Raw genomic sequence first — 22,220 nt, forward strand, 5'->3', positions numbered from 1 at the left:
GTAAAGATTAATTTATTTGACCTACGTATACTCCGAATTTGAAGTTATGTTCTTCATGAAAGTTGTAGGTAAGGATGTTGTGATTACCCAGAAATTTGAATCACCTAATTTGGACCAACCTATGAAGAGTTATGCCCAAAATACAGAGGCTGTATTATTTTCATCGAGAATTGAAATACCGACATACAATATTTTAGGGGTTGTTACAATATGGTGGTGGGTGGTGACTCATAATTGACAATTATTATGGACAATATCGATAGTTGATAATAGTGGACAATATCGATAACAGTCATGAATGGATATAATTGGTGAACTATCATTTTTTAATAAAATATTAAAATAGAAATCGTAATAATATTAATATTTTGTTATAGATTTTAATCATTCAAACTCATTAGGTGATTGAAATATTTGTTTAAAAGAAATACACAAACTTAATATGATTGATAGGAGCAGACCTACATTGAGCCTTCAAATTTAGTTTTGTATTTTAGTTTAAACTAAAGTCAATTTCAAATTCCATAACTCTCATCCTGTAATGAATTAGGTAGGTCAAATTAAAGGTCTATGAGTCTTCTTTCCAACACCACTGAGTTTGCCTAATTTGGAGTTTGGAATAAAAAGTTGTGCCCATTTTACATGACACTATCTGTGCTGAGGCCGCCGTGGCAGGAATTAGGCCACCAGAGCGGGATCCAACGGGCCAGAAGAAAAATAGGTCATATTTTTATTACCTCCTTCTTACCTTAGGTGCCAAAATAGATGAGGTTAAGTTGAAAGTATCCTTCCGATTTAGTTTTGGACTTGAGTTTAAACTAAACTTAATTTCAAACTTCTATAACTCTCATTATATAATGAATTAGGTGGCCCATGACCTATCAAATTAAAGATCTATGATTCTTCTTTCCAACGCCACCGATTTGCCTCATTTGGAGTTTGAAATAAAAAGTTATGCCCATTTTACATGACACTATCTGTGTTGAGGCTATCGTGGCGGGAATTAGGCCGTCAGAGCGGGATCCAACGGGCCAGAAGAAAAATAGGTCATATTTTTATTACCTCCTTCTTCCCTTAGGTGCCAAAATAGATGAGGTTAAGTTGAAAGTATCCTTCCGATTTAGTTTTGGACTTGAGTTTAAACTAAGCTTAATTTCAAACTTTTATAACTCTCATCATATAATGAATTAGGTGGCCCATGACCTATCAAATTAATAATATATGAGTCTTCTTTTCAACTCCACTAAGTTTTTCTCATTTAGAGTTTAGAATAAAAAGTCATTTTATTGGATATTATCCATGTTGAGGCCGCCATGGAGGGAATTACGCCGCCAGATGGGATCCAATGGGCCAAAAGTACAAGAGGTCGTATTTTTATTACCTCCTTCTTCCCTTAGGTTCCAAAATAAATGAAGATTACCCTAGAAACCCCCAAAAGTTACTCTAGGTTTGGAGGGGAAAAAGAGATTCCTAGCGTAAGGAAGGCTACAAACCACAGATTTCAGATTCGTCTTCATAGGTTCTCATTTCGGAAGTCAGGGATTGTGCTAAAATCCTTTTACAATTTTTTAGCGCACAGGTAGGCTAAGTTTCTCAATTGAGTAGTTATAAATTCGATCTCATCGCTTAACATAATATAGATTGACGAGAGATTTCATGTCTACGCTTTCGGACACGGAGTCTTGATGGTTAAATCATTGTCAATTGTTGTTTAGAGTGAGAATGTATGTTGTGGGTCATGATTATTATGTGACTGGTGATAAAGTTCCAATATTTGAATGTTAACCTTGGTAAAACTGTTTAGAAGGTCAATGACTCTTGTGAGATTAAGTTTAGACAATAGCTGGGTCATAACGATATCCTAAGACTTGGGGATCATGGGCTATTGATGCATATAGGGATAGGCTTATATAATAATTGTGTTTGTTTATGTTGATTATTCCCTATGAATTACTTAAGTAATGCGTATAATAAAATAAACGGTGAATATGAATGACTTAGTATTTATAGACCTTATTCCATGAACCTATTTAATTTTCTGTGGCTTTAGATTATGGTTTAGTCTATACCATAGAGAGACTCTTAATAATAATTGAGTAATGCATTTAATTATTGTGGTTGGGTGATTGATATGTTGTTCTGATTGGTCTACAATTTCAAGACCGTAAAATCTATAATCTTAAACTTGATCTGCCAAAAGTGATGCCTTGAATAAAGAATGCTTGATGAAATATTGTTAATGAAGGGAAAGATAGAATTAAACCAACAAAATGACTATTTATGAACAATTGCATTCAATGAACATGTTATTTGATTGTGCAAATATGTGAAATATTCATTGTGGACTGTGATTGGATTTATGATTATGATAGTGGATCGGTTGTCACGTTCTGACACATATATTGGATCAGATGTCACGTTCCGACACATATATTGAATCGGGTGTCACTTTCCGACACATATATTAAATCGGATGTCATGCTCTGACATATATATTAGATTGGGTGTCACATTGCACATACTAACTATTGGATCAAGTGTCACACCGACACACTAACAATTTGCGTATTAGTTTCATGAGAGAACTGTTGTGTGGCTATCATGTGTGAATTGATCTTGACTATATGTGTGATGATACAGAAACTGACCCAATTATAATTGAGCATGCCCATCCTATGTAATAATCGATATGACAGGACCGAAGGTCCAAGTGTTACCATACTGATTGTTGTATTTGGGATTTACACTGTGAAACTGTATATTGCTCTGTTCAGGTTATGTTATGGTTGCTAGATGTGTCTGTATCACAGGAATAAGGACATGGGTAAACAAGGGGAGAGCCGTTGATGTGTTGTTTAGTAGTATTAGTGACTTAGAGTCAAGTATTGATGGTGTCCTATTGGTACATGTGTTAAAATGAGGAATTGGGAAGAATTCGAAGATTCTATCTCTAGGCAGGCCACCCTGGCCGGAGGAATCCCCGTTGTGGCGAGACCGCTAGATCTGGTTAGGTCCGGCCATGGCTGGCCAATACAATTAAGAGAGGAGTCTTAGTCTACCTAAATATTTTCCTCTTTGAAGTGGGATGTTAATTAATCTAGGGCCAGGTGTTGGTGTGAAAACTTATGATAGTAGACTGGTTAGACAGAGTTAATGGTAGCCCGTAGTTCGAAAACTCCTTTATGTGATAGAAGGGCTAGGCCTTGATCTATATTAGAGCTGGCACCGGACCAATTAGAAGGGATACGTGTTAGGCTTTAAGAACTTTAATAAGGTTCATGTGAATGATAGGAGTTTGTGCATAAAGGTTTGACGGCGTATTTCCTTAAGTGCATGTTTTCTTCTTGTTGATTTCTTTATATTATGCGGTGGGTATCAGGTTTACCGATGATGCCTACTAGTGCATGTGGTTTGTATTGATACTACTCTTATTGTGTCACTTGACATAATTTGATTGCATGGTCAGTGTTGTTTCTTAGATGAAGACGAAGATGATTCTCCAACAACTTCTACCCTTCCTTTCTTATGGTGGAGCTGTGTCATTACCTTATTTATACTCTATATTTCAAAAATTCTTGTACCTGTTTACACTAGTATCATTGGGGGTGTTAGAATATTTCGTGTAATAAACCTTAGAATTTTTTTTAAAATCAATTATGGTGTATTCCTGACTTTTAGGACTGTTATTGGTATTTTGTTAAACTCCCGCATGTTATTTACGTTTAGAGGATTGAGGGTTCTCTTACTTAGGTGTTAGATTAGGTGTCCGTACGGTTCGATGAATTGGATCGTAACATGTGCTGATTGTTCTTTTTTCTCTTTCTCAGTTTCTCGCGATGCCCTTTTGCTATATTTTCCTTAAAAAGCTTTTATAAAGATTAAAAATCCCTTCATCCAGAATAATATTTGTTGTAGTTTTCGTATTAATTGTTTTTTGCTATTATATTTAAATATGATTTTTTTTTTGTGACAAATCATTAATTTATTTACTTATATTTTGTGATTGGTAGCTAAGGGCACCCGCAATCTTAAAATGTTGAATTTTTCGCTAAATTAATTAAGTATGAATAATTAAGATTAAGAACGCGCAATAAAGGTGACCTAAATCATTGGTAAAGCATCACAATTCAACTTATTTGTCACTTTCTTTATCAACTTGTTTCTTTTTCAAGATTGTCCTCCTCCACACAAGCTAGGCAACAAAAGTTGACCATGGAAGTGTCATTTTCATTTTAAACATTTTCTCTTTAATAATTTTGAATATAACACACATATTTGGAGTACCCTTTTGGACTTTTTCTCAAATATGTCCAAATTGTGAAGTTTTCTAAGTTAAGTGCCCAAATAAAGTGTTCAACTTAAAAAAAATTACGAAAATCTTTATATTAAGGAAAAATTACCTTAATACAAACTTTATCATTTAAAAAAATTATGAAAATATTTATTCTCTTCTATTCTCGAATATATTACTTTACACAATATATCGATCGGATATATCACTTTAAGTGATGCATCGAAACGTCGGATAAATCACTTTACGCAATATATCAATCGTATATATCACTTTGCGTGATGTATCTGTGCGTTTTGGGATGTATCTGAATTTCACCAAATTATTTTTTTTTTATAATTTTAAAAAATAGAAATAAGAATTAATTAACTCTTAACACTGAGATTTGTATAATCCTTCCTTATATTAACCCAAAAAAGCGATATAGACTTTATATGGCCCAACCACAATGTTAATGTATAAAATTGTATGTTTTGTTTTTTATGGTTGATTTTTAACTTTTGTCTTTCAAATAAAACATAACTTTTGAGGTATTATGATACGAAAATATAAATTTATGTCTCACAAAAAATAATAATTTATGAGGGATATAAATTAAAGATGAATATAAAATAGGAGAAAAGTGCAAATAACCTTGTTACTGCGAATATTTTTTGTTATAAAATAATTTATGGAAACACTACCAATTTTAATTTATTTATTATAATTTAAATTAAATATATTTAATTTTCAATTAATTACAATTTGAGTTAAATACATGTAGTCTTGATTTAACAATATGCATTCTTTTTCTCTTCGACAATTTAGCTTCACAAATTTAACAAGTTCATAAATATTAAATCATTAAATTATCAATGTGTAAAAAGTGTCTTTGAAGTTTGAAAAAATCATTTTTTAACTTGGAATTGAAAGAACTTTTTCTTGATTTACAAAAATAAATGAGTTAACAATGTAGGTAAAAGAGTGATATTTTTTTTAAAATGTAAATATTTCTTTCATCTCAAAATAATCAATATATAATATAAAGTTAAGTAAAAAAAAATGACGTGACACCTTTTTTATTAGAAATTTATTTATCGTTTTTCTCAATAATATACGTTACGAAAATTTTAATTGAATTTTTTATATATATAATAGTAATTAATAGCTATAAGATTAAAATTACGAGATTGTAGATGTTTTTAACTTTACCCTTATTTTTGTACTCTTAGAAACATTATTAAACAAAAGTTCAAACAATAATAATATCTAAATTCATCATTGAAAACTGACAATCATTTCATAATTTCACTAATATGCTAAGTTTTCACTCAACATGTTAATTGGTAACTAGGGTAGATTTACATTTTCAATATTCTAATTTTTTTGTGCATCTTAAAACCATAGAACATAGTTTATAAAGAATTAAACAAAATCATATTATCTTTTAGATTTGCATTACCAAGTTTCGACGTTATTTTTTTATTTTATTTAAGTTAATATTATACATTAATTTAAATGAGCAATTCCATCTCACACATATTTCATTCGTTCAAAAAAAAAAAACACATATATATAATCTTAAGAATCATGAAAAGACATTTCTTTTATAAAATTATAATACTAATTAATATTTATTTATTCTTATATTCTTTTAAGGGCGAACAAGTACACTAATTTTATATATATCCAATGAAAAGATTAATATAAACTAATGAGAAAAAAAGTGAATTGAATTGGGAATAGAAACTAGGCTAAGTTGAGAATTGTTTTAAAATATGATATAACTAAACGGGTTAAGACATAGCTTATAATAAGTTATCTTGAACTCAATTCATAAAATTCTGAATGGGTTAAACGAATACTTAAAATTTCTGCTTTATTTGACAACTCAATTTTTATGTGATATCCTCGAGTAAAGCTATCACTTGTACTGGATTCGATCAAATTCAGTAGTTTTGATTTATATCTTTTCATATAAAAAAATCATTGAATATTGATAAATTATTAATTTAAAAACTCAATAATTTTAAAGGAATAAAATTCCGAATTCATATATTTCAACCCCCGATTATATTGAGTTTGGAGGGTCTCAAATCTCAATTAATTATGCATAAAAGGCATTAGATGCAAAATTTATAAATTCAAGTTGCTCATTCTTCTCCCTTTTTGTTATTTTTTTTTCCTCAATAAAATGGAAAATCTTAAAATTAACCATGAAATCAAACTGTTGCATTAAAGTAAATCACATTCCAAAACTGCATACATAGACGTTAGAACATATACATTAATATATTTATGAATTAATTTATGTTTTTTCTTTGCCAAAAATATCAAAAGATACTGCAATTATAGAATCTCTTAATTAATAATCCATTGTGGAAATTCATACTTAGTAGAATTTGGTTCATCTACTTAATTAGGTTGAAAAATTAATATTACAAAATGTAACGGTACCATGCTATTTAGGGGCGAATCCAGCTTATTGGGGCAGATACGCAGGAACTTAGTAATTTTTAAATTATATATATATATTTTAAAATATTTATTAAATATTTTATTGTGAATCTAATTATTATTGTATATTAACTTTGTCACGATCCAAATTCGGGTGTGATGACACTCATCTCAACCCACCGAGACAAGTCAGCCTATTTTCCAACGAAAAGTAGATGCAGAAGAAAAAGAAAGGAATCAAAATTTAACTTAACCGAAAACACGTAAAATAAACTCAAAATCCCCAAGATTGGTTGTCAAGTGTACAAGCCACTAATACAATACCGAAGTACGAAAGAAAATACAGTCACAATGTCTTTATCTCTAGAATAAGACTAAAACATATTAAAGAGTAAGAGGTGTCCGCTAGATGAATGTAACAGCTACCTCAACACTCGAAATGACAGCCTCGGATGTGGTAGAAAACACTAGGAGATCAAGCAGGTCCGGACTCACAACCTACACAAGTGTAGAAGCAAGGGGTGAGTATCAAACAACACGGTACTCAGCAAGTGGATAACTAAAACTAAGCAAAGCTTAATAGATACAAGTACTCCTGTCATCCCAACCGAACCTCCTCAACTACAACCAGCATAAAACCAGCCCAACTCTATACTCTACACAATAATAATAATACAGTCCACGAATATTCATCGGTAGTCTTATCAAGTTAATCATATCAAGTCAAATTCAACATATATAGAGCAATAAGTGGTAAACACGAATTCACAAATATCAACAAAATGTGATGCAATGCAATGAGATGATGCATGTCTGTCCTATCGGTACATATCCGCTGAATTACAGTCCAAAATCCATGGGGGATATTTTTTTCATGTCATCTGCCATGGAGCGTGTGACTCGTTCCCTTAATATACATATCCTGCCACAGAGCGTGTGGCCCGACCCTTTTATTTCATAATACCGCCACGGAGCATATGGCCCGACCCCTTTGGTTCATATCATTTTCAGTCTCAGCATAGTATGTCAGAACCAATGCAATCAATTCATGTTCATATGATTCACGATAATAACATGACAACAGAAATAATTTTTTCTATCTCACATCAACATAGTTATTTCACATGTCCAAAATAAACTCATAATCACAACATACCAATTCCACCAATACATGTCATTAGATCACCATTTTATACCCTCATCTCCATTTTAAGGTCAATCATACAGTCAATAATTCAGTCCAATTTTCATTACTCCCAGTACACATAACACGGAAATACAAGCATCTACAAGCTTAAACTGAGGTTTAGAAATTCACTTGGCTCAATTAAATTGAATAATCACTTTAAAACTTGAGCCTTTCGTAACGCTTCTGAACGATCAAAATCTATTCAAATACATAATCTTCATAAGAATACGAATCCAATGACACCCATATTGCTATATTTATTTTCGGATCAAAAATTGGGTCAAAAAGTCATCCTGAGTCATTGAAGTCAAATCTGAAATTTTCTTTTCGATTATGTTCACTCATGATAAAATAAACTCACGTGTCAAATTTCAGCTAAAACGAATCGTTATTCGACCCTCAAATCAAAATTTTATGTGAAGAACCCTAGAGTCATATTTTCTTATTTCAGCGTTATTTCTCCACCAATATATCCTAAAATTATGTTTATAATCACATAAAAATTTAATGAAAAGGATGAAAATAGTTACCTTGACGCTTTAAAATGAAAATCTCAATATTTCTCTTCTCCTTTATTTTTATTTTTCCTTTTCTTTTCTTTTTTCCTGTTTGTTCGTTTGCTTTCACGCCGCTGATTTCTACTCACATCTGATGGCTTAATGCCATCAGATTATATATATATATATATATATATATATATATATATATATATATATATATATATATATATTTATTTATTTATTTATTTATTTATTTTTATTTTTATTATTTATTTTCTTTTTTAAAAAAAATTAATCATGTATTAAAAATGACAAATCCTATTAACCTATTTTATTAAATATAAGAAAAGTGGTATAAGTATTAAATAAATTAACACTTTAGCCCACCAATAAAATTAATTCTCTAAAATTATCTCTCAACTAATTAACCGAAGTTACCGAAAGGTCTAAAATTTTCAACTTAAATTTACAAAATGAATATTTTATAGAAGGAGGAGGACTCGTTCTCAAAATGACCTGATGGTCCATTACAAACATAAATTTTTTATATAAACACTAAATTTTGAATCTTCCTACTATTTATTATTTACTGTTTATTTTGTAAGATATAGATCAAGACAACCTCAAATTATGTCTATCAACTAAAACCATATTCAGCTTCAACCTTATCCATAAAAGATAAGACTAATTATATTATTTTCTTCGTCTATCTTTACTTGTCCATTATTGATATTTGCACAATTTTTAAGAAATTATAAATAGAAGGATAATTTTATTATATCACCCTTTGAATTTAATAAATATAATATCTTAAAAAATGTAATAAGGCAATGATGACTAATTAATGATAAGGGTAAATTGAGAATTAAATATAAATTATTTCTGATTTGATAATGAACAAGTATTGTTAGACATCTACTTTTAGTATAATGGATAAATAGAGATGAACGGAGCAAGTATTTGTTACCTTAACCAGTCTTAAAAGATCATGTTCTTAAAATTGTAATCTCGTTTAATTAATTACGGATCATAATGCTATCTCTATATTATTATTATTATTTGGGTAAAAACTATCTCTATGTTTAATTATCATCAAAATTCACAGACAAAGTAAAAAGATATTTACATTATCTAGATATAAAGTTTAAATCTTTGTAGTCCCTTAGGAAATTTATTTTTTTGATAAAATTTTTAATTTTTGAGGTGTTCATTATTTTTCTTTATTTGACAGAGTTACCTTATGGAAATTTGCATTTTGTCCTTTAAATATTGATAAGTTTTGATTTTTGTCTTTTTAATTTTTAATCGATTGATATATGCATTTTTCATCTCTAATTGATGAAATCTTTATAATTTTTAACGAATTATTAAGTACTAAGCCATTTAATTATTAATGTATAATGTTAGACTAGTTACTGGCATTGTTCCCTACATATTTGAGTATAATTCTAGAAATAGTTTAAATATTACAAGTTTTTTTTTCTCTATACAAAAGAAAAAATAAATAAATTTTAGTTAATAAATTAAATGTACTAAGACAAATACTCCATCTGTTTCTATTCAGTTGTCACCATTTTAGGTTTCACGCCTCTTAAGAATTTATGTAAGTTTATCATAGTACCTTTAGTTAGTATTTTTTTGAAGTCAAAATTCCAATAAATGAACATGAATTAATTAAATATTTTTCTGTATTACCCTTTTGTTTACCTCATAAAGAAGATTAAATGTGAAATCATAAATACAAGGAGTCCTTTATTGGATTATAACTTTGTAAGTAGTGTAGTTTAACTCCTAGAAAATTACTCTCTCTATTCCATATTTAACTGAATTTCTAAGGTAATGTACACATATTAAGAAAAACATTTAAAGATAAAATTTGAACCATATTTTTTCCTATTACCCTTTTGTTTAATCAGTCTCATAAAGATGATTAAATTTTAAATCATAAATACAAATAGTCCCTTATTGAAATATAACTTTGTAAGTGGTGTAGTTTAACTCCTAGAAAATTATAAAACTTCATTAATGCAAAGGGTAAACATGGAAAAAGATTCAAACATTTCTCTTGAACTTTGAACAATTCAACTATTTTGAATAATGAAAAAAACTCTAGAAATTCAGTTAATATGGAATAGAGTGAGTCGTTAGTTTTCCTATATTGGTCAAATATATATTTTAAAGCTAATAACTCTCAAAGGTAAAATAGGAAAAACAATGTCATTTATGCAATAGTTTTATGAAATAACAAGTATTAAAAAAACTTATTTTTAATAAAGACGAGATGTAAATAGTAATGGAGGAAATATTACGAGACCCAAAATTAAAATTTATAGGAGTATTTTTTTTTTGGGGGGATAAATTAATAAATGATAGACTTGCCACGGTATACGTGATATAACAAACTATTTGTTTCATAAACTTTTCACATTTATAGTATAAAGTTGATACCTTTTATTGATTCTTGAAAACAGTGCCTGTAGTCTTAATTCCAATAATGGCGGCTCGTGTATATCTCTCTCGTTCTGTTCATCTACTATCAAAGGGTAATAATGTTTCTCTTTTTGTGATTCTTTTTATTTTTATGTTTTCTGTAAAATGGATTTTATTGATCCTGATTATTTTGTAATAATTAGGGGGTTAATTTGGTTAAAAACTCTTCCTTTTTTCTTCATGATTTGTAATGGATTTCATGATCTTGTTAATAGTATTTCAAGATTTGGATGAAAAGTTCCAATCTTTGTGTGTTTTAGCAATAATGCTGGAGCCCCTTTATATGTTTTTAGTGGTTTTGAATTCAGGATGCTTAAAGATCAAATCTTGGACAATCAAAAAGAAGAAATTAACTTGAAAGATAATTAATCAAACATGTTTAGTAACATTAAACTCTTTTTTTTTTCACCCCACCCTGGCGGAGTCCAGATTTTTCACTAAGAGGATCCAAAATATGTACAAGTAAACACACAAAGAAGCAGTAGGAATTCAACATCTACTATATATACATAAAAATAGTTTTTACCATATATAAATATTATAATTTTTCACTCGAGTAGGATCAGATGAACCCCCTAGGCCCTTCCTGGCTCTGCTCGTGGTGTTCGCCACTTACCTCTAGCGGTGGTGGAGGTGCTCAACCACTTGATCAAGCGTCAATTGTTTAGTAAAATTAAACTCAGCTAATAAAGGATTCTTAAGACTTACATGTGTTATAGTAGCATGAGTCTTGTTGTACATCTCCATCATGCTAAATTGTATGATTTTTCTTTAATGTTGGATGTTAAAGAGTTATAGTCTAGTTTCACTTTGACCATTCTGAATCTTTAAGGCATAAATCTTATTGAAATGGTTGAATATATTGTATAGAGTTAAAAGTTTTTATCAACAACCTTGTACTTGTAAACTATTCAAAGGCTGATTATAGATGAATGGATTTTTTTTTGTGAAGCATTACTTGTTAAATTGGTTGTTTCTATGAATTGTAATAACTGCAGAAAATGTAGTATGTAATTTGTGCATCTTATATCCAAATATATGTCATTCCAAATTCATGGCTGAACTAGTGACAAAGTTCTATAGGGAAAGAGAGTTAATAGTCCTTTTCAGTTTTCTTGAATTCTCACAAAATTTTACAATCCATTTTCATTTCTTCTCTTTGACTTGGGAGATTTCGTCGCTAAACTATTTGCTGTAGGAAAAAGATCCCATCTTGGCAGAATAGCTGCTTATAAATACAGCACAGCGGCTGCTGTCGAGGAACCCATCAAGCCTACTGTCGATGTGGATCATACTAAACTTTTTATCAACGGGAAATTTGTTGATGCTGCATCAGGTAAATTTGTTAATCCATGTCAATCACCATAATGGAGTTCAGTTCTCTTTTTTCTTATTTATATTTGGCCCTTTTGTTGTACAATGGAGCTAATTCCTTGAGCTTTTAGGAAAAACTTTTCCAACCCTCGACCCCAGGACAGGGGAGGTAATTGCACATATTGCTGAAGGTGATGCAGAAGATATTAATCGGGCAGTTGCTGCTGCTCGTAAGGCTTTTGATGAAGGACCATGGCCTAAAATGACTGCTTATGTATTTACTTCTTATCTCTTAGTACAGTCTTATGTTATGTTAATGACTGTGCACACGAGATTACACCTAATCGTCAATGGTTCATAATTGCAGGAAAGGACAAAGATATTGCTGCGCTTTGCTGATCTGATTGAAAAACATAATGATCAAATTGCAACGCTCGAAACTTGGGACACTGGGAAGCCTTATGAACAAGCTGCTAAAGTTGAAGTACCAATGGTTGTACGTGTACTCCGTTATTATGCTGGTATGTTAGAAAGCCATATGGAAAGCATAATTGTATTTCACCACTTCTTTCATGTTGTTGGTTCCTCAAATATGTTAAGCACCTCATGCTCTCCTTTTGGTTCTGCAGGCTGGGCAGATAAAATTCATGGTATGACCATTCCTGCCGATGGACCATATCATGTTCAAACGTTGCATGAACCGATTGGGGTTGCTGGTCAGATTATCCCATGGAATTTTCCCCTCCTCCTGCTTTCATGGAAGATTGGCCCTGCTTTAGCTTGTGGCAACACAATCGTGCTAAAGACGGCTGAGCAGACCCCATTATCTGCATTATATGTAGCAAGTCTATTGCAGGAGGTACCATCCAAATTTCCTCCTTTGTTTCCCACAAGAATCATTCCGCACTGCAAGTAAACAAAGTCTCATCTTATAGGCATCATTTCTTGAGTAAAATCATCAGTTTTTACTTTTCAAATGTTATGAAATAATCCATAACAGATGACATCCTAGAGCCTGAAAATTTTCATTACTTCTTTATACTAAGTAACTAAAGTGTCTTGAGTTTATGGTGTTATTAGTAATCACAAACTGAAGCATCTACTTGTTAACGTTGATAGGCCACAACATATTTTCTTTTTAATACATTGTTGTTGCCACTTGCTACATGTTTTCTGTGATACGAGATATCTCTAACACTCAGTTATCACTAACAGGCTGGGCTACCTGAAGGTGTTCTGAATATCATTTCTGGTTTTGGCGCCAGTGCTGGTGCTTCTCTCTGTAGTCATATGGATGTGGATAAGGTAAACTCTTTAATTACTTTTCTTCAGTCTTTTAGTCTATTATGTGTGAAGATCTGAAATTTGTGCCTCTTTAGCTTTTACTTCTCCATATGGCGTCAATTTCTTTGGTTTGAAGGATTGCTAGAGACACCACAACTACTCCTCAACCTCGTTCATATTCAAGCATTTAATTCATGTATTGGCATTTGCAGCCATTTCTTGCCAAAACTAGTTGTGCCAAATCAGATAGTATCCCTCGATTTGATATTATTTCAAAAACAAAAGTGAAGAAATCTTGTCACTAGTTCTACCGAAACTTTTTGAAAGGACGAATTTTCATACATCAATAAAGAAGGCAAGTTTCACAAATATTATGCCGGAAATCTAGTGCATCTTCAATAGTTGATACCATTCTGTATGAAAACTCTGGTAGTATTTGATGTTGGTGTTACTCTCATTCTTAACCAATTCTGGATTATATTATGGGATTATAGAGTTGATATCACTTGAATCTTTAGCCAGCCAGGCTATTTTATGCAATTTATCCAAACGAAAGTATTAGGATGGAAGAACTGTCTGCACCTATGTAGCTTATTCAAGTCTAACGGGTAGATAAGGTGACGGATGACTTGAACTATCTATTTATATCTATGTATAGTTGTACATTTGGGAGTAGAGTCAGTAGACACCAGTATATAGCACTGGATTGGACACTGATTCACTTTTGTTCCGACAACAGCTTGCTTTTACTGGATCAACAGCGACCGGGAAAACCATACTTGAATTGGCTGCTAAGAGCAATCTTAAGCCTGTGACATTGGAACTTGGAGGGAAATCCCCTTTTATTGTTTGTGAGGATGCTAATATTGATACGGCCGTTGAACAAGCTCACTTGGCTCTCTTCTTTAATCAGGTACTATTTCCTATCTATGCTTCTTCATAGGGTGTTGGTCAGGTTCATGGTAGATACTAACACCTATGGCATTAATTTTAAAGGGCCAATGCTGCTGTGCTGGCTCTCGGACCTATGTTCACGAGAAAGTCTATGATGAATTTCTGGAGAAGGCAAAGGCACGTGCCTTGAAACGAATAGTTGGTGATCCGTTTAAATCAGGCACTGAGCAGGGTCCTCAGGTATTGATGATCTTCTTACTAGTCCGCTTTCTTCTCTAAAATGCCGGTAAACAATGTCTTAAAACTGTATGAAGAAAATCAAAAACATATCTCTTTCCTTTTAAAGTCTTTTCTTAAGGTAATAATACTATACCTAAGAGTTTTCATGTCACAACAGATTGATTCAAAACAGTTTGATAAGATCATGAAGTACATTAGATCTGGTGTCGATGGTGGAGCTACTCTTGAAACTGGCGGTGAGCAATTTGGTAAAAAAGGCTACTATATTAAGCCCACAGTTTTCTCTAACGTTAAGGTATATATATTTTCACTTTAATAGACATGACTCTCAGCATCGCGTCCTTATATTGTCATAACTAACAAATTGTACAATTTTCAGGATGATATGCTGATTGCACAGGATGAAATTTTTGGTCCAGTGCAGTCCATCTTAAAATTTAAGTATGTGAGAATGATCAAATATATATATGTTAACAGAGTGGAGCTTATAAGCTTTAATATCGACTTCTATTTATGTAACAAATTTGTTCATTACAGGGATCTTGATGAAGTGATACGGAGAGCTAATAATACTCGGTATGGTCTAGCTGCTGGAGTATTTTCGCAGAACATTGACACTGCAAACACCTTGGCACGAGCCTTGAGAGTTGGGACGGTATGGATTAATTGCTTTGATAGGTTTGATGCTACAATTCCTTTTGGTGGCTATAAAATGAGTGGTCAGGGAAGAGAAAAGGGAGAATATGGTCTCAGGAATTACTTGCAAGTGAAGGCAGTTGTGACCCCATTGAAGAATCCAGCATGGTTATAAACATAAGGAAAATCCTCCTATGCAATTTTTACAAATAAAACTAAACTATCAAGTTGCTCTATTTTATGATGTTCATGACGATATATGTTGGTTTTCTTTCAAAAACTGCTTTATATACAAACTGCATTTGATGTAAACAGGCAACAAGTTTTATTAAATCCGTTGTCAGCGTCATATATCCTCCTTGCGTATATGTTTTATCTATTCCAATGAAGATCTAAAATATAAAGTAGAATCCAATCCACATAATTCAAAAACACAAAAGCATATGCATATACAATACTGAACATTGTGGTACACTGGGGACCTCCTAGACACCTTAGTAGAACAAAAGCTAGTATAGAATGTTAGGATATGACACCTGGGCTTAATTCGACCCCAAAAGCTAGGTCATGCGGGGAGGATTGCCCAAGTCCATATGAGGAGACCACCAGTCTATTCCTCAACCAATGTGTGACTTTTTACCCACTCTTAACATAGAATAAATATGAGACATATTACAAGTGTGATGTTTGGAAAGAATAAGGTTACTGGGGTGTTTGGTATGACGAAAAATATTTTCTTGGAACTATTTCTGGTTCGTATCGTTAAGTATATGATTCATGATGATTGATGAGCATCAGGGTTGATCTTGTTTTTGCTATTCTTGACAAAGGAAACAAAAGAGTGACCAATTTTCTCACCCATCATGGTGGAGACATGTTTTTTCTCTTTAGGAATTATACTTCCTTTCTTGGGAGTGAATGGAAATACGCCATTTTTGCTTTTTTCGATTTTCTCTGCTTTTCCCTTTCCTTTGCCTTCCTTATCTGCCATCTTTCTCTTGCTCTCTTCTTGCTTTTTTCTTGTTTTGTTTGTTATGTGAATTGTGTGTCTCTAATCAACAAGGAAAAGAGGCTTCTTATAAGCCTAAGAAACCATTTTGTTAGTAATTTCTTGTGTGTCTATGTGTTATGTGTATTTGTGTATGTTTGTGTATTTATTTATGTGTGTTTTAAATTAGTCAGCATGAGTTGAAGGAAAGATCATATTGTAATTTATGTGCATTTTTGTGAGTTTTAAACTAGTCAACCTCAACTCCACAAAGATCATATTTTGTGTGTGTGATTTTTTTTATGATTATTGTTTTTGTTAATATCAGTGTGTATGTGTAATGTGTGCGTCTTTATAGCTAGTCAACGTGAGCTTAAGCAAACATTACGTTGTGTTGTGTGCCTTCGGGGTAAAGAAAAAGGGGAAATGGCCAAAAATATCTCTCAACTATTCAAAATCGGTTAAATTTATCAACTATTATATTTTTGGGTTAAAATGTCCCCGTCGTTATATTTTTGGCTCAAAAATACCCTATAACTATTCAAATAGATCAAAAATATCATTCATTTTAACGGTTATTCCAAAATAAAGAAAAATGAGCCGATTTTGCCCTTAAACTATTTAAAATGGGATAATAGTTCAGGTAGGGGTGTGCAAAAATCGAACTGACCGATAAATCGAATCGAAAAAATATTATTGTTTATTACTAGTGGGTTATTGGGTTAACGAATTTTTAATGGTTTTATAAAAAAAATTATCGGGTTAATGGTTCGATTTTGATTTTTAGTATTGGATTATTGGGTAAATCGATAACCCATTAAGACAGTATTAATTTATTACTTTATCCTTTATAAATATTAAATATTAAATATTAACCCAATAAGACACTAGTAATTTATTATTTTAGCCTTCATAAATATTAAATATTAAATATTTGTTAGCAGCCAAGTAGTGGCCATCCACTTACCCACTTAATATTATCTTTATTTAAATAATTGTGTGGGTCCCACTTCAAGTGGGCAAGTTTCCCACATCTTCTTCTCTATAAATTGCTAAATGTTTAGCAATTAAAGTACACAGAACATTAAACGAAATATTACATACACTGTCTTCCCTTTTGCTCTCTTTTATGTTCCTTATTCTTTCCGTCTAATTAATTGTTAAGGTAGTAGATTTATAACACGTTATCAGCACGAGACTCCGGCTATTTGTTTTTGAAGGTAACAAAAAGCGGTAAGAATTTTATTGAATTTTCTTTTCATAAAATGGCAAATATTTCAAAAATTGAATTTGTTGCTTTGGATATCTCTGGAAAATATTATTCCTCATGGGCACTAGATGCCGAAATTCATCTTGAATCGATGGGTCTGGCAGACACCATCAAAGATGATAACACGACATCTAGTCAAGACCGTGCAAAAGCTATGATTTTCCTCCGCCACCATCTTGACGAGGGTCTTAAATTACAATATCTTACATTAAAAGATCCTTTGAAATTGTGGAAAAATTTAAAAGAAAGGTATGACCACCTGAAGTTGGTCATGCTTCCACAAGCACGTTATGACTGGTTAAATCTGAGACTGATGGACTTTAAAAATATAACTGAATATAATTCTGCTTTATTTAGAATTATAGCTCAGTTAACTTTATGCGGAGATGAAATCACGGAACAAGATAAACTTGAAAAAACATACTCCACATTTCCACCCGCGAATATGCTCCTGCAGCAGCAATATCGCGAAAAAGGCTTTAAAAAATATTCTGAATTACTTTCTCACCTTCTTATTGCTGAAAGACATAATGAACTATTAATGAAAAATCATGATAGTCGGCCAGTTGGTTCTTTGCCACTCCCTAAAGTGAATCAGGCAAATTCTAACCAACGAGAAAGAGGCCATGACCCCAGTCGTGGTCGTGGTCGTGGTCGTAGTCAAAGAAGAAATTTTAATCATGATGCTCGGCTGGAACCGAGAAATAACCAGCAATATAAAAGGCAGGGTAAAAAGCCAGAAGCTTTACCGAAGAATAATTCAAAAACAATATGTCATAGATGTGGAGGTGTGGGGCACTGGTCGCGGATTTGCCGGTCATCAAAACGCTTGGTTCAGCTATATCAGGCATCGTTAAAGAGGGCAGAAAATAATCCAGAGACAAATTTTATCTCTGAGGACAATATTGAGCCCATGCATCTGGATGTAGCTGATTTCTTTAATTTTCCAGAAGTAAATATGAACGTTGATAATCCCGATAATATTTGAATAATTCTCTTTGTTGTTGTATGTATTAAATATTATGTTTGTATTTTTCTAGCTCTATGTAATGAAATAAAACTTTGTAAAATAAATCAAGTATTAATTATAATATTTACTTTCTTTCTTTTTGAAGAAAAATATGGAAATGCCTCAAATTTTATTTGGATCAATGATCAATTAAGAAGATATTTGTGTAATTGATAGTGGAACAACTCATGCTATTTTTAAAGACGAGAAATATTTTTCCAACTTGCTTAGAAGAAAAGCTAATATTACTACGATATCTGGCAATTCCAAAATGATTGAAGGCTCCGGAAGAGCTATTATAATTCTGCCTAAAGGGACAAAAATTGTTATAGAAGATACACTATTTTCTTCTAAATCCCCAAGAAACTTGTTAAGTTTTAAAGATATCCGCAGAAATGGATATCATGTTGAGACATTAAAAAAGGGGCAGCCCGGTGCACTTAAGCTCCCGCTATGCGCAGGATCCGGGAAAGGGCCCGACCACAAGGGTCTATTGTACGCAGCCTTACCTTGCATTTCTGCCAGAGGCTGTTTCCAAGGCTTGAACCCGTGACCTCCTGGTCACATGGCAGCAACTTTACCAGTTACTCCAAGGCTCCCCTTCATGTTGAGACATTAAATGAAATGAATATTGAATATCTTGGTATAATCAAGAGTGTCTCAGGCCAGAAATATATTTTGGAAAAATTACCAACTCTGTCATCTGGCCTATATATGCAAAAATTAGTGCAATTGAAGCAAATATGATCGTAAACCAGAAGTTTACTGATCCAAATACATTTGTGCTATGGCATGATCGAATAGGTCATCCTAGATCAATAATGATGAGACGAATTCTTGAAAATTCAACTGGACATCCGTTAAAGAACCAGAAGATTCTTACGAATGATGAATTTTCATGTGCTGCTTGTTATCAAGGCAAATTAATTGCAAGGCCATCGACCCTGAAGGTTGGCATCGAATCTCCTGGATTTTTAGAGCGTATACATGGAGATATATATGGACCTATTCATCCACCAAGTGGATTGTTTAGATATTTTATGGTCCTAATAGATGCATCATCTAGATGGTCTCATGTGTGCCTGTTATCATCTCGCAACCTGGCGTTTGCGAAGTTGTTAGCACAAATAATAAGATTGAGAGCGCAATTCCCAGATTATTCAATTAAGGCCATTCGCCTTGATAATGCTGGAGAATTTACATCCCAAGCATTTAATGATTATTGCTTATCAATTGGGATAAAAATTGAACATCCTGTTGCTCATGTTCATACTCAAAATGGCCTTGCAGAGTCATTTATAAAGCGCCTACAATTGATAACAAGACCTCTACTAATGAAAATAAAATTGCCAATTACTGTTTGGGGTCATGCTATTTTACATGCAGCAGCACTTGTACGTCTAAGACCGACACATTATAATAAATACTCTCCGTCACAATTAGTATTTGGTCATGAACCAAATATAGCCCATTTAAGAAGTTTTGGTTGTGCAGTATACGTGCCTGTAGCACCACCACAACGTACAAAAATGGGCCCTCAACGAAGGTTGGGCATATATGTTGGGTTTGACTCACACTCCATAATTCGATACCTTGAACCGTTGACTGGAGATTTATTCACTGCACGATTTGCAGATTGTCGGTTTGATGAAACAATTTTCCCGCCATTAGGGGGAGAGAAAAAGGAACCCAAAAAAGAAAAAGAAATTGCGTGGAAAGTTTCATCACTATCACATTTTGATCCACACACCCGCACTTGTGAGCAGGAGGTCCAGAAGATCATCCACTTATAGAAAATAGCAAATCAAATGCCAGATGCATTTACTGATTTCAAACGGATAACTAAGTCACATATCCCTGCAGTGAATGTACCTATCCGAATTGATGTCCCAAAAGGACCATCTACAAGTATCATAGCTTCTGAATACCAAACACGCCAGAAGCGTGGTAGACCATTGGGTTCAAAGGATAAAAATCCTAGAAAAAGAAGCGTAAGAAATAATAAAGATGATACTACACACGAACTTACTGAAGAAGGTCAAGGTTTGAGTAATCCTGATATTCCTGAAGAAATCAGTGAACCCGAGACTCAAGTGAATGAAGAACTTTCAATAAATTCTATCGGTGATGAGATAAATTTAGATCGATCAAAAATTACGGTGGATAATGTTTTTGCATATAATGTTGCAATTAACCTCATGCAAGATAGTGAAAGTCTTGAACCTAAATCCGTCGAAGATTGTCGACGTAGATGTGATTGGCTAGAATGGCAAAAGGCAATTCAATCAGAATTAGACTCACTTGCTAAACGTGAGGTTTTTGGACCTGTAGTCCAAACCCCTGAAGGTATAAAACTAGTTGGTTATAAATGGGTTTTTGTTAGAAAACGAAATGAGAGAAATGAAATTGTAAGATATAAGGCACGCCTTGTTGCACAAGGATTCTCTCAAAGACCCGGAGTCAACTATGAAGAAACATATTCACCAGTTATGGATGGAATAACATTTCGATATCTCATCAGTTTAGCTGTACATAAAAATCTTGAAATACACCTAATGGATGTGGTTACAGCTTACCTTTATGGTTCACTTGATAATGAAATTTACATGAAAATCCCAGAAGGATTAAAATTGCCTGAAGCATGTAAAAAGTCTCGGGAAGTATACTCAATAAAACTCGAAAGATCATTATATGGTCTGAAACAATCAGGGCGTATGTGGTATAATCGCCTAAGTGAGTACTTAATAGATGAAGGTTATATTAATGATGTTATTTGTCCATGTGTTTTTATTAAGAAAACGGAATCAGAGTTTGTTATACTCGCCGTTTATGTTAATGACATAAATCTCATTGGAACCCCTAAAGAGGTCCAAAAGGCAATTGAATATCTAAAGAAAGAATTTGAAATGAAAGACCTTGGAAAGACAAAACTTTGTCTAGGTCTACAAATTGAACATTTAGCAGACGGAGTTTTTGTCCATCAATCTGCCTACACTGAGAAAATCTTAAAAAGATTTTACATGGACAAAGCACATCCATTAAGTACTTCAATGGTTGTTCGATCACTTGAAGTGGAAAAAGATCAATTTCGACCTCCAGAAGAGGATGAAGAAATTCTTGGTCCTGAAGTACCATATCTCAGTGCTATTGGTGCACTTATGTATCTTGCTAACGCAACTAGATCTGACATAACATTTTCTGTTAATTTGCTAGCAAGGTATAGTTCATCCCCAACGCGAAGGCATTGGAACGGTATCAAACATATTTTGCGATACCTGAAGGGTACTATTGATATGGGTTTGTTTTATACTAACAAAGGTTGTGCAGACCTTATTGGTTATGCAGATGCAGGTTATTTATCAGACCCACATAAAGCTCGATCTCAGACAGGTTATCTGTTTACACACGGAGGGACTGCTATATCATGGCGATCTACAAAACAGTCCATTGTTGCTATTTCTTCAAATCATGCTGAAATAATAGCAATTCATGAAGCAAGTAGAGAATGTGTGTGGTTGAGATCGATGATACAGTTCATCAAAGAAAGATGTGGTCTAGAAAATAATATTAAAATACCCACAATTATATTCGAAGACAATGCCGCGTGCATAGCTCAATTGAAAGGTGGCTTCATAAAAGGAGACAGAACGAAACACATTTCACCAAAATTATTCTTCAC

At 32.7% G+C, this 22,220-nt stretch overlaps 1 protein-coding gene across 1 annotated transcript; it reads left to right on the forward strand.

The window, feature by feature from the left end:
* The first annotated feature begins 10,836 nt into the window (after positions 1–10,836).
* LOC129880324 (benzaldehyde dehydrogenase, mitochondrial-like) lies at positions 10,837–15,623 on the forward strand. Its single transcript, XM_055954304.1, has 11 exons — positions 10,837–10,959; positions 12,105–12,242; positions 12,352–12,494; positions 12,588–12,741; positions 12,850–13,079; positions 13,436–13,525; positions 14,244–14,417; positions 14,501–14,638; positions 14,796–14,933; positions 15,018–15,079; positions 15,176–15,623. The coding sequence occupies exons 1-11, from the start codon at positions 10,911–10,913 to the stop codon at positions 15,447–15,449; spliced, it is 1,590 nt and encodes a 529-aa protein (XP_055810279.1). The 5' UTR covers positions 10,837–10,910; the 3' UTR covers positions 15,450–15,623.
* Positions 15,624–22,220: the final 6,597 nt, after the last annotated feature.

The sequence above is a fragment of the Solanum dulcamara genome, chromosome 2, assembly GCF_947179165.1.
Source record: "Solanum dulcamara chromosome 2, daSolDulc1.2, whole genome shotgun sequence".
In the NCBI taxonomy this organism is placed as follows: Eukaryota; Viridiplantae; Streptophyta; class Magnoliopsida; order Solanales; family Solanaceae; genus Solanum; species Solanum dulcamara.